This window comes from Orbicella faveolata, unplaced genomic scaffold (genome assembly GCF_042242905.1).
Source record: "Orbicella faveolata isolate gen_17 unplaced genomic scaffold, um_ofav_v1 contig_3, whole genome shotgun sequence".
Lineage (NCBI taxonomy): Eukaryota > Metazoa > Cnidaria > Anthozoa > Scleractinia > Merulinidae > Orbicella > Orbicella faveolata.
This window is the reverse complement of record NW_028301558.1, coordinates 18,600,630-18,612,601: the sequence shown is the minus strand read 5'-3', so window position 1 is coordinate 18,612,601 and position 11,972 is coordinate 18,600,630. Positions and strand designations below refer to the sequence as shown.

The following is an 11,972-nucleotide window of genomic DNA, read 5'->3' as shown; positions in this document are numbered from 1 at the left end:
AAACTGTTGGGCTGTATCAATTTGAAGTTGTCTACGGCAAATTAACTGCTATTAATAGTGATTTAGTCAAACTCCTCAGAACTTTGGCCCCTGATGAAGGGCAAAGGTTTGACATTAGAGCTTCACTATCAGTTGATACATGTATGGTGGTGAGAAGCCAGAGCTTAGAAAGTCTGAAATATAGGACTAAAAGAGAGCTTTCACATTTCCCCATCACTTAATTTTCTCGGAATGGGTCTGAATACCACACTTGATGATATTCCAACTTAGTCTGTGCTCGATTTTCTGTAAACAAACCCTGCACTTACAATCAAAGGAACTTGTAACTTGTCCCTCATCTTAGAAGTTTCAGGTAAGCTAAAATAAGGGTGTGTTCCTTCGGGGTGATCTAGATCAGGATATATCAGTGATCCAAGATCACTCGGTTCTTAGTTCATCAAAGGAACCGATGAATCCGTGACAAGAGTGGATTCATCGGTTCCTTTGATGCACCGTGATCCGAGTGATCTTCGATCACTTATATATCCTGATCTAGATCACCCCAAAGGAACGCACCCTAATTGTGAACTTGGATAGGTCCCATTGATAGTACTGGGCTTTTTAAAATTTTCTTTGTTGAAACCCATCTACATGTAATCAGGGTCCTCATTAAATTAGGGAGTGGATGGGTTGTTTTATGAAGAAGGTGGCTGGCACCGATTCATAAGCTTAAGTAACATAACCTGCGAACAGGCTCCTGGTCTGGGGAGGCCTGGGGGCATGCTTCCCCAGAAAGTTTTGAAACTGAGAGGCTCTGAAATGCTATTTTACCCTTGGAGATTATCATTTCCTCAAAAATCAATTTTGGAAAAGGTCAAAATGCAGAGAATAATAAAGGATTACAAATACTTTCTTCCAAATTATCCTACAGCACTAGCATAATCGAAAATGTACACCACACCCTGAACCCATGGCCCTCTCTAGCTAAAGCCTTGACTGTCCTGAGATGGAGACAGTCAAGATTTAGTCCCATTCCAAAAAACCTGTGTTTTCCCTAAAATTTACAGTTTACAACTCGCACACGTATATTTCACAAATAGTAGGCAGCTCAGAAATCAAAGTAGACAGTTTATTTTGCTGGTGGCCAACACTTAATGAGGGCCCTGTGCAATATACACTTAGAATCGAAAGGAACAAACTCTAGGTCAAATTTATTTCTAGACAGTCAATAAAAACAACAACATTGACAACAACAATATAGCAACTAAACAATCAGATCAACTTTAATTTTCTTGTAATGAGTCCAAGGCGACTGAAAGTTTGAGACAATCCATAACTTTACAAGATTACGCTGTATACATGAAGATTACAAAACTAAATATTAAGAACTCTGTATAAAGTTTCAACTTGTTCAACCTTCATGGATGCAGTACAAGTTTTTAAATCTAGAAATTCTTTAGGAACTCTTCGGCACAGATACGCGCCCTTGCATTAACAGCCAACTTCATTTCACTGATCTCTTTGTCTATTTCTTCCATGAACTGAATCACAAAGTCGACGAGCTTGTGCTTAAACATTTGCTCCGTGTGGAAATTGGTGATGAGGAAGCTAATGTCGTAGCCTTCAACGGGCTTCCTTCGAAGGATGAAGAAGTTCTCGGCCCGCATCATCATAAAACGCATAAACTTCTTGCACAAGATCTTTTCAATCTCGTCAGCTTGCTTCACTGCAATGCTTATTCTCAGCGAGTTGATTGAGCCTTCGATGAGCACTCTTTCTTTCTCATTTCGGCTGATGGTCACTGGTGTTAAAAGCAACTCCTTGCTGCTACGGACCTCTACTTCAGGTTTGTTGTGCCTTTCCACCACTTGGGAATCGAAGTTTTCCAAGCACATCGATGCTGTGAGCGTTGATCGTACGGCGTTAAGGTAAGGACGTAAAGTTGCAGCCATTGTTCTGTCCAAAACGAAGACAAATTCAGCTAAAAATTCAGAAGACAAATTCCAATGGCGGAAACGATCTCCTCCCGATCTCTCCTCCCTCTTACTAGTGCGCATAATCACATGACTTACCGCTGGTCAACATGCATTGACATAACAGGAAATCGTAGTGCATTGTGGGATCACATCGTGCTTGTCGGCCATATTCCGTTTTCTGTATTGTCAACCCTATCCTGTAAAATTGTGTCAATTCTTTTGGCGGTAGCGCAATAGATGCTGTCATAATGACGTTAACTTTTTCTTTCTGCAATGACCAAAAAAGATGACAGTGTTATTGTTGTAAAGCTGCAACAAAAAGATTTAATTCGTAAGGGTGTGATTTGGTGTTCTGCAAAATGAGTACTTGCGTGGACTCTTTGTCTCTAGCTCTTGGGCAAATTAGCTTTGCAGTTAGCGATTTAACAAAGAAAAATTATAAAGCGACTTTGAAGGAAATACACGAGGTAAGTTTCAATTGAAAAGGCCTCTCGTCTTAATCGTGCAAGTGACATATATAATGTAACAAGCTTGTTATGCATAACTGATGGTTGGATACTGTACATGTAAGCTTATTTGTTGATAAGTCAGGAGTTATTTAGGACACAAAAGTAATTTTTTAGATCTGTAGCAAAGCAGCCAGAAAAAAGGCTGAACATTACAGGGTGGATTTTGTTTCACTTTTCAAGTAAAGATGAAGTTAGTATATGGTTTAAGATCACCAATTTTTTAAATTGAAAGTTTAATAATTATTATGTATTAAAAACCTTCCTAGGTAGCAGAGATACACATATAGTACAGCAGTTATTTTGAAAATATGTCTATCCAGCAGACAGTGACTATATTACTGGAGCATTTTCAATATTGTAAAGAAACCAATTTTTTTAATCCTTGATTAATTTTGCAGCTGATTGAAAAGCATGGTTATGAAGCAGAGCGCCACTTATTTCGTTGTTTATTTTCATTCATTGACTTTGCTGGTGATGGCAAAAATAATGGCAAGGACTTTCTGCAGGTGATTATTATTAAGGTCAAGTGGTTAGGTAGTTGGGCAACTTTATATACTCATTCTTAAGGTTAGAAACATTTTCGTGTTGTTTTCTTTTTTGCATTTTTGAACTAATAATTTATGGTCAGTCACCTTTGTGCCATGTATACATCTCATCTCTAGGACCTTATGCACCTATCAATGGTTTGTCTCGGGATCGGAGGGAGGGGGGGGGGAATTAGACTTTGTAAAGTGCAAGTGGGTTGGGATTTCGACATCCACAACGGTCCCCAGGGTGGGAAATTTGACTTGACCGCCATCTTGAAAAGTTGAGAGGATCTGGGAATGGGTGATAAGTGGTGTGCCATCTTGGAAAATACCCAGGATTCATTTGAACGAGTTTCCCATGTCCAAGGATGGCTGAACTATAGGTAAGGAGTATTGTGTTGCTTTTTTAAGCAAAAATGTTTTTTTTTCATGCCCATCAGTGCTCTGTCTGTAAAGTTCTGTAACATAAGGTATTTTTCCCTCAGCTGGAGGAGTGCTGCAATAAACTTGGTGTAAGTGCCTATCATTTTATTGAACATACTATGCAAGGTCTGTGGTCCCCAGGGGTGGGAATTTGAGACCCAAGAGTCTGGAAATTTACATTTGAAAACCTGAAAATGTCAGATTTCCCCTGGGATGCCCAACCCCCCCATCCTGGGGCAAACCATTGATAGGTGCATTACTATCACTGGCTTCTACATTCCTTTATTTGTTTTAAACAACCTGGTGCCATTTTTCAGCTTGGTTTTCACAGTTTTGTACTTAGTGTCCTTTTGACAATAATTGCTTCTTCTTTTCACTACGTGGTTTTGTAAAGGGCTAATTTGGGATCTTGTGTACTAAAGCATTAGTGGTCGAGTGTTGATCGATACTCTTGATTGATACCCTCGCTCGACATCTCAATCAATGCTCGATACACATCCCGATTGATACTGGGTCGACACTCTATTGACACTTGATCAACAGTTGGTTGATAGTCGGCCGAGTGTCGACTGCCTCATATAAATTGATTGAAAATTAGTTGACACTTGACTAACTGTAAACGAAGATGTCGATGGAGTGCCAACCGAGTGTCGATGGAGTTGTCGATTGAGTATCGATTTAAGGGTCGATCGAGGATATCGATAGAGGATATCAGTTGACACTCGACTGCAGATGCCTTTAGCACACATGATCCCTGATTCATACATGTTACAGACTCGATATCATTTATACTTCATGTGCCCGCAGTTGCCCTGTTGGGCACAATAGACTCTGATGTGCATTAGATTTTCCATAGGAGCCTGGCCCCTCTCTCAAACAGGCAGGGATGAATTCAAGGGCAAACCACTGGGCACATTGACCATCTATGAGGATAATTTTGCCCCCCTCCCCCCCGTCCTTGGATTGACTATCAAGAGGAAAGTTCTTTTTCTAAAGAAATCAGGTCAAATCATTTTGCCTGCCTGTGAAAACCAACTGCCTTCCTGCTGAAAATGTTATTAAACCCCTGTGTTGTACTGTTCACTGCTATAAAAAGTAATCTGATGGTGTAACTGGGTAACTTCCGTACGGAGCTTATATAATTGACTGGAAAGTCAATACAGGTCTGCAAAAACTCTTGGGTTTTCACATTACTTATCTTCTCTGATCTATCTGTATGCTGATATTATTATTAGAATCTTTTCCCTTTGGCAACTTAATTATCATGACCAAAATAATATTAATTTAGTGCAGATCTCTAGTTAAATTATGTGGAGGTATACATAATAATACTTGTATGAATAAAATGATATTTATTTGGAAAAGAGGGTAGCTTTTGAGCAAACAGTTGTAGTTAATTGTAGTATCCTTAGCAAATCAAATTGAAATTGCTGAAGGTTAACGTTCCAACCTTAAGATGAGGAAATTTTTCTCTCAGATACACAGATTTTTACTAAATCTATTTTTACTGTTAACACTGTTACATGTATTATAAGATATAATTCACAAGACAGATGTCCGGAGTCTTTTGCATGAATTTATGTAAATATGTAAACTGTGACTATCAGTTCTAAAATCAGTACTTCAGTTTAATAGCTTCAATCAATACTAAATGTATACAACATGTAGACAATGAATCCCTATGTTATCATTCAGTTGGTAATCATTTTATCTACTTCAGATAAATGATTCCATTTTTGTTAGGATGAATAACTTCTTCTATTCAGTGCTTTGACAGGATTGATGAAAGAAATAATAAATACAATAGTAAAAGACCTAATGAAAAATTCATTGTCTGGAATACTGTCTGAATGACTTCCTGTTCTTCCTTTAGTGCCAGTTCCTGATTCAAGAATGCCAGATGCTTGTTTCAAAACCCAACTTTTCCTCCATTCTGTGTTATGCCATTGAAACACCGGAGCACAAGCAGCGCACCTTGAGACCTTCTGCTCAATTGCTTCCGAATATCAGCAGAGTTTTGAAGCTAAACAAAGTGCAAGAGGTAGGATTGATGATATGAAAGGATTTTCCTTAAGTTAAAATTCAGATCGGGTGCTTAATTATTGAACAGTCATACATAAACTAAATAATACAATCTGAGAAAATTATTTAATCTGAATCTTTTATCCTCTGTTTATAGATCTATGTTGTATTTAACGATTAATATTCCTCAGAACAATTTTGCAATTCTAAAATAATACGTGTAGCTTGTGTTGGATACAAGGTGATACACCGTAAATAAATAAATTAGGTCCTATGTACTGAGTTTGCTATAATTCATATCCTATTGATCTAGGGCAGATGGAATAACTGTTTCATTAGATTATTTGCACAACTGGATAACGTGGACATTTCAGTTTGATCCAAACAAAGTGATGGTGTGAAAATTTGCAACTGGTTTTCACAGGCGGGCAAAACTGTTTGAACTGAACATCTGTATAATAGCAAATTTCCTTTAGATGGTCAAACCAGGTTGGCAAAATTGTCCTCACAGCCAGTAAATTTGCTAGGTGCCTGGTGCCCAACCCTTAATGAAAACTCTACAAACAGGAGTAACTTACTAGATATTTTGGTGAAAGTATTCAGTGATTCTTACATTGCATACATGTGTACATGTATCTATTGCTTTATATTAAACGTGTAAACCACGTCAGGAATAAAATAAATAAACATTAATTTATACAGTACATGATCATGTATTCAATTATTGTTCAACAGCACCCACTTGCCACTGTAGTTTAAATTTTGTCATAGACCAAAATACTTGCCTGATCTGGAAAGTAAATTTTTGGTGAATTCTGGAAAATAAGTTTTGTACAGGGTTAAGTGGAAACTGCATGTTCAACTTCATGTATTTGAAATAAAATTTAGTAAAACAGACCTGAGACAATAGTTTCTTTGTAAATCACAAAAAGACAAATTTCTATGATCTATTATGGTTTTTTGTGATGACTTTGTGATGGTTAGATAGATTGAAAAATGTTTGTGCAGCATAGCATTCCATTTTGGCGAGTAAAGTTCAGAAATGAGTAATAAGATTTGAAATCTATTTTCCGAAGTGCAAAGGTGTGCTGAAAGGTTGTGTCAAGGTTTGAACATGCATTTTAATGTGCAGCTGTTGCATAGTATTCAATATGTTGTAAACCTTTCAAGTTATAAAATTAAAGTGAGTCTCTGGCAACCATTTAAATGCTTGCAGTCATTGTTTTGATTGACAATTTTGCATTAGCACCAGCTGCTATGGATCTTTTGATTATAAATTTGAAACCTCTCAGTAAAGGTTATTTATTTCCGTCAGGTAGGAATATATATATTTTTTTACCAGAAGAAGTAATCATCAATTTAGCCAGGAGAATCTCCACCTTGTCTTGAGAATTAAGGGGATACTGCACCAAACTAATTATTCCCTCTATATAAATAAAATGTGGTGTTTGAAGATAATTTATTAGTTGGTTGCTAACTGTACTTTCTAAAGATTGCCTTGCTCATGCTTGCTTTAATTTATTGTCTACTCTGCAGGTGATCTTTGGGCTGAGTCTTTTGAGTTCCTCAAATGAAGAGTTAAAAAACCATGGTATGGAGTTAATGTGGCCCACTGTTATTTGAAGATTTCTGAGTACTTAACGTTAAATTTTTATGGTGACTGTGCATGTTTTTTTTACATGTATGAATTTGTGAACACATTATTGGTTGTTGACATCCATTCCTGTTAAATTCAATTGTAGCTGGCCAGTTTGTGAAGCACAAGTTGCCTGATCTTCTGAGGTCATACATAGATGCTGGTAAGTCAAGTGCATTTAAAGTGGCAGGTTTTAAGTAAAAAAATGAAAATAATGAATTGCTTTGACTGTGTAAAATTGAGACAACATTCTTAAACAGCAGTTGTAAGAGACTGAATGTTTTGAATAAATTTGTAGTAAATTATTTATGAAATATATTTATAGATAAAGATAAGCTGTAAAATTTAGGGCTATCAAATTAAAGATGAAGAAAAAGCCAGTGAAAAAGTTTTCTTTTAAATAAAAGAATTGCATCACCTAAACTTAGTGCCTTCAGTTTCACTAATCTCATTTCTTTTTTTGTCAGATGTTGGTGGTGTTCAGGAAGGAGGCCTCACTGACGTCGCCATAGAAGTGTTGCATCGTCTTCTGTCGCACGTGATCCATGGCGCAAGGGATCAGGTTGGAGTAGGAGATGACCAAGTGTCAGCCTTCATGGAAACACTGAGAAAAGGTTTGTATCGTAAATTACTTTTTGTGCATGCATGTGCAACACATATCTTCAAACAGGAGTATAAATGGGTCTTGGCAAACTGCTTACCACAGGGGAACCTTTTTGTGGTGGGATGCTCCCGGTTCTTTCATGCCACAGAAGCCTAGAAATGTCCTGCATCTGGTGATATGTGACATGTTTTTTTTCCCAACCAGTGTAATCTTCCCATGTCTAATACTGTAGATTATGAAAGTGAATATCATTGACATACAAAAAGGTGAAATTAAAGTGGGGCAAAAAATTTTAAACCAAAAATACATTCAAACCGTATCATAGATTGTCAGATACGGTTTGTAGCTAAACCTGGGTGACTCTGGGTGTTGATTTTTTAATTTTTCCTCTTTACAGATTTTCCCAAAGAACGTGTGCCTGTTGTTCTTGCACCACTGCTTTATCCAGAAACCCAGGATATTTCACCAGAAAAGTAAGATTGATGTAACTGAAGAGTATCTTTCAAAAGACAGTCGACAGTTGACAGTTGATTCCCCTCGAAGTCACTTGTAGTTTGACTTAGCATTAGAAATGAAGTATAATTATCCTTTGCACTCTTACAATAAAACCTGATGAGGCTAGACATTAATATTGCAGGAAGTATTATATCAAGCAAGAAATACTGTGTTTGACCACATTCCAAATACTGAAAAGAGAGTATCACGCATAACAGGGTATTTTTGACAAACTTCAAGGGGTTTTGTAGTGTGGTCAAACACTGTCTTGAGTGTTTGATACACATTTATCTTAACGTCCCAGTCAAAACTAAAACTAAGGAGAAAATGGAGAAATAAATCATAAAATTCTTACTAACTAAGATTAGATATCCATTGGAACACCTTCTCGATTGTGGTCTCCTTTGTTTATTCTTGATGAAATATTTATGAGTTTGAGAATGTTACAGTATCAAAAAAATTATTTCTACCAGAGGTGTTATGAAACTGAAAGGGGAAAGTCAAAATGGGTGTTAATTAAAGATTAACAGCTGAGCTATAAAGAAACTCAGAATGTCTGCTTTGGACAAAGTCGCTCATTTATGACCATCTTCCACTTACATACATGTACCTTTGGTACCGTAATAACAATGCCTTCTGTGGATACTGTGGCCTACTTGATTTAATGTCAAGCTGAACACTTGAATGTATAATGTAAACATTCATCAGTCACAAAAAAATGTTATAAAAGCTGTAGAATATGAATAATTATTATAAATAATTTATAATATTATTGATAACAAATATCAAATAAGAAAATGACTTGGCTTTAATTTCTCAGACAAAGTACATTTCACTTTCCATTATTGTTGCAGGTAGTGCTATATAAGAAGCTGTAATAAATATTTACTACTGAAATATAGAAACATATAGACCTCTGTCATATTTTTCAGCTTAATTCCAGAGCCTTCGACTCCTTCAAAAATAGTGGTAAGGTGGTATAGATCTTGTAATTGTTAGATTTTAAAGATTTGTTATTTAAGAGCAATCTCTGTTACAGTACATACACAATTATTAACATGGTGTACATTTTGGATTGTGAAGTTTGCTTGATGAAAGAACAGATACCTGTAAATGATGACACATGATTTAAAATCTGTGCATTCAAAGCTTATTTATGCTGTGGAGTTTGAAGGGATACTGGTCAAGTAGGCTGTGCCAACAATGCATTTGAAATTTGCAAATTTACAGACATTTGTTTTCCTGTATGTGCCATAACCTTAAAAACATCTGTAAGTTAGACATTTTTTAAAAGAGGAATAAATTATTTTAATTATCTAGTTCAGTATTGTACACCCGCCTTTTATATTACAGTATTTGGTACAGTGACTAAAAATGGCATAGATGTTATCAAATTATACTTCATATCCTATCACGCCTGCAATTGTCAGAATTGTTTGTTTCAAAATCATTCTAACATGGAGATCATAGAACACCTGTTGTGAGGAAAGATCGCTATCAAAACCCAAGATACATACAACAGTTTTGTTGACATACATGTACATTTTGCTGCACAATGGTAGCTATTTGCTAACAGTTTTTTAGGTATAATTTGAGTAATTATCACCTATTTCTTAGTTCTGCATACTGTAGCTCAAAAATGGTGTTCAAACCAGTAGAGAATTTGCTAAAATGTAGCTGGAGAAAGAAATATTTTCTCTTGACATTAATTAAAATCATTATTTGTTTTATTATCAGATGGAAGATGATTTGGCTGATCTTATGCAAGAAATAGGGTATTCTAGTTGCTCAAGGTAGGATTACACATTCATTTGTTGGCATTCTTTTAGGGCTTTTTTTACTTTTCTTATTGGTTTGTCTACAGATAAGGTCACCACTCTTTTCTTCCATTTTTAAATGCTTTGGTTGGTTAAGTTTGTCTTAAGTAGAGCAGTCCAAGTGTTTGCACTGTAATTTTTAGGTGTTTTTTTGTGTATTATTGTGTAATAAATTGTGACATTATTAGTCAATGTACAGTATCTAGCCAGAGAAGTTTAACTGTCGTTTAAATTTTTTACAATTGACATTTATTTCTTCACTTCAGTTTTGAAGAGTGTCGAAGTACCCTAGCTCAGTTTGGTGTTCAGGACATCACCCCGGCTGCAGTGGCTCGAGTTCTTGGTAAAAATTCTCTTTACTGATTTCAACACATTTCCCTTGAAGCTAGGTGTGAGAATTTAATGGTAGATCAACACAGTTCTCTAATATATTTTTGTCACCTTTATAGTAGTAAACAATGTAATTGAGAATCTTTTGAGAAGTTTAAGATTTAACCCTAGTGACAATCAAAGGGTTCAAGATTGATCTCATTTGTCCTTTATGTTCTTGCTTTGGGGGAGCTTTCACATGATATATACTTGAGAATACAAGACTTAAGATCATTCCACTGTAATAGAACCTGCACTGAGATTTTTGTGAAACTTTGCCTGTTGATTGTTTATATTACAGGAACTTAAATTTTGAAATAACAATGAACGGTCCCCATGTTCGTTTAGGGGCAACAGCACCTTGTTTATATCCATATAAATCCTTATAATAGCACCATGATTGTAGCCATGATTGCTTGCTAAATTCACGTTTCCAACGATTGCTTTTTGTTCTACACTGAGAATTGGTCCATATTTATTTTACACAGATGAATTTATTTCTCAGTTTAAAACAACAGAAAAAAATGATAGGTCACCATACTCGTTTGCGAGAAAATGATGATTTACCTCTATGGCGAGGTCCAGCTGTAAAGAAAAAGCCACCACTTTTATGCGTGCGCGCGCTAATCACGCGTGAAATTATGCGCAGTAGGGATGCGCAATGCAATACTGGGGAATAACCTTAACCGCATTTATTAGTATAAATAATGAATAGAAATAATTCTAAGGTTGAGTCTTCTCATTTTCATTTAGCTTTGATCAACAATCTTGAGAGAACAAAATGTACCTTTTCCTCCAAGAGAGGACATGTTTACTGGTTATTTAACCTGAAATAGTTTTTTATTGAGTGTCAGTAAAACTATCCTTACTGATATTCTGAAAAATAAAATTCTGTTGCTTGTTTGTTTTAGGTATGATGGTTAAAACTGTGTTTGGCCTTGGTGAACATGTTACCATACAGGTAAGCTCTTACTTGTGTTGAGACAGCCGCCAGTAATCCTCAAGACAGGTAGTTTGTCGGTTGTAGTGTGTGTAGTTTTTAGGTTCACCAATTTCTGTGCATCTTGAAAATGAAGACAAAAATAGCTGATCTGAACCCTACAGCATTTCCCTAGAAGAAAAGGGTTGAAAACATGCATGCAAGTGTTGATGGTGAGATTGTTTTTATAGAATTATGGAACTAGTTCAGTTTCTTTGGACAAACTGGGACTCAGTGAGCTAACTCCAGGGCCAGTTACATGGAATGTGGAAGTTTTTGTCCAGGCTTTGAAGGAATTGGTAAGTGCTGGAAATGCAGACAATTGATTATGTTATTCATGGGTGGATTTAGGAGCCAAGGCTCTGCCCCCTCTTTTTGGATGTTATCTACATGTAAAGAAGGTACATGTAACTTGCCATCTTTCAAATATAGTTATATTATTTTTTCATCCTCAAGATTCCTTTATTAAGTTGGCGTCAAGTGATTCAGGAGTTGGACTACCCTGAGTTTCATGTTGCAACTCGTGAAGGGCTTCAGTTGCTATTTACAGCCTGTCACAGGGGATTGATGGAGATTTTTCCAGTGGATGTTCTCTACAGGACGTGGACTAACACTGAAGGCCAGGTAAACTGAGGC

At 36.3% G+C, this 11,972-nt stretch overlaps 2 protein-coding genes across 3 annotated transcripts in view; one reads left to right on the top strand and one right to left on the bottom strand.

The window, feature by feature from the left end:
- Nucleotides 1-1,170: 1,170 nt before the first annotated feature.
- Nucleotides 1,171-2,051, bottom strand: LOC110057459 (actin-related protein 2/3 complex subunit 4). Its single transcript, XM_020764044.2, has one exon. The coding sequence runs from the start codon at nucleotides 2,034-2,036 to the stop codon at nucleotides 1,425-1,427; it is 612 nt and encodes a 203-aa protein (XP_020619703.2). The 5' UTR covers nucleotides 2,037-2,051; the 3' UTR covers nucleotides 1,171-1,424.
- Nucleotides 2,052-2,075: 24 nt separating this feature from the next.
- Nucleotides 2,076-11,972, top strand: part of LOC110057404 (CCR4-NOT transcription complex subunit 1-like) — a 34,895-nt gene continuing 24,998 nt past the window's right edge. For both annotated transcript variants that reach the window (XM_089298330.1, XM_089298329.1), the window contains exons 1-13: nucleotides 2,076-2,422; nucleotides 2,863-2,970; nucleotides 5,288-5,455; nucleotides 6,973-7,027; nucleotides 7,179-7,235; nucleotides 7,540-7,686; nucleotides 8,074-8,149; nucleotides 9,104-9,140; nucleotides 9,909-9,964; nucleotides 10,255-10,331; nucleotides 11,269-11,318; nucleotides 11,528-11,635; nucleotides 11,793-11,960. In XM_089298330.1, coding sequence (XP_089154456.1) covers nucleotides 2,315-2,422; nucleotides 2,863-2,970; nucleotides 5,288-5,455; nucleotides 6,973-7,027; nucleotides 7,179-7,235; nucleotides 7,540-7,686; nucleotides 8,074-8,149; nucleotides 9,104-9,140; nucleotides 9,909-9,964; nucleotides 10,255-10,331; nucleotides 11,269-11,318; nucleotides 11,528-11,635; nucleotides 11,793-11,960 — 1,215 coding nt within the window. In that variant the 5' untranslated portion in view covers nucleotides 2,076-2,314. The remainder of the gene's footprint in view (nucleotides 2,423-2,862; nucleotides 2,971-5,287; nucleotides 5,456-6,972; nucleotides 7,028-7,178; nucleotides 7,236-7,539; nucleotides 7,687-8,073; nucleotides 8,150-9,103; nucleotides 9,141-9,908; nucleotides 9,965-10,254; nucleotides 10,332-11,268; nucleotides 11,319-11,527; nucleotides 11,636-11,792; nucleotides 11,961-11,972) is intronic.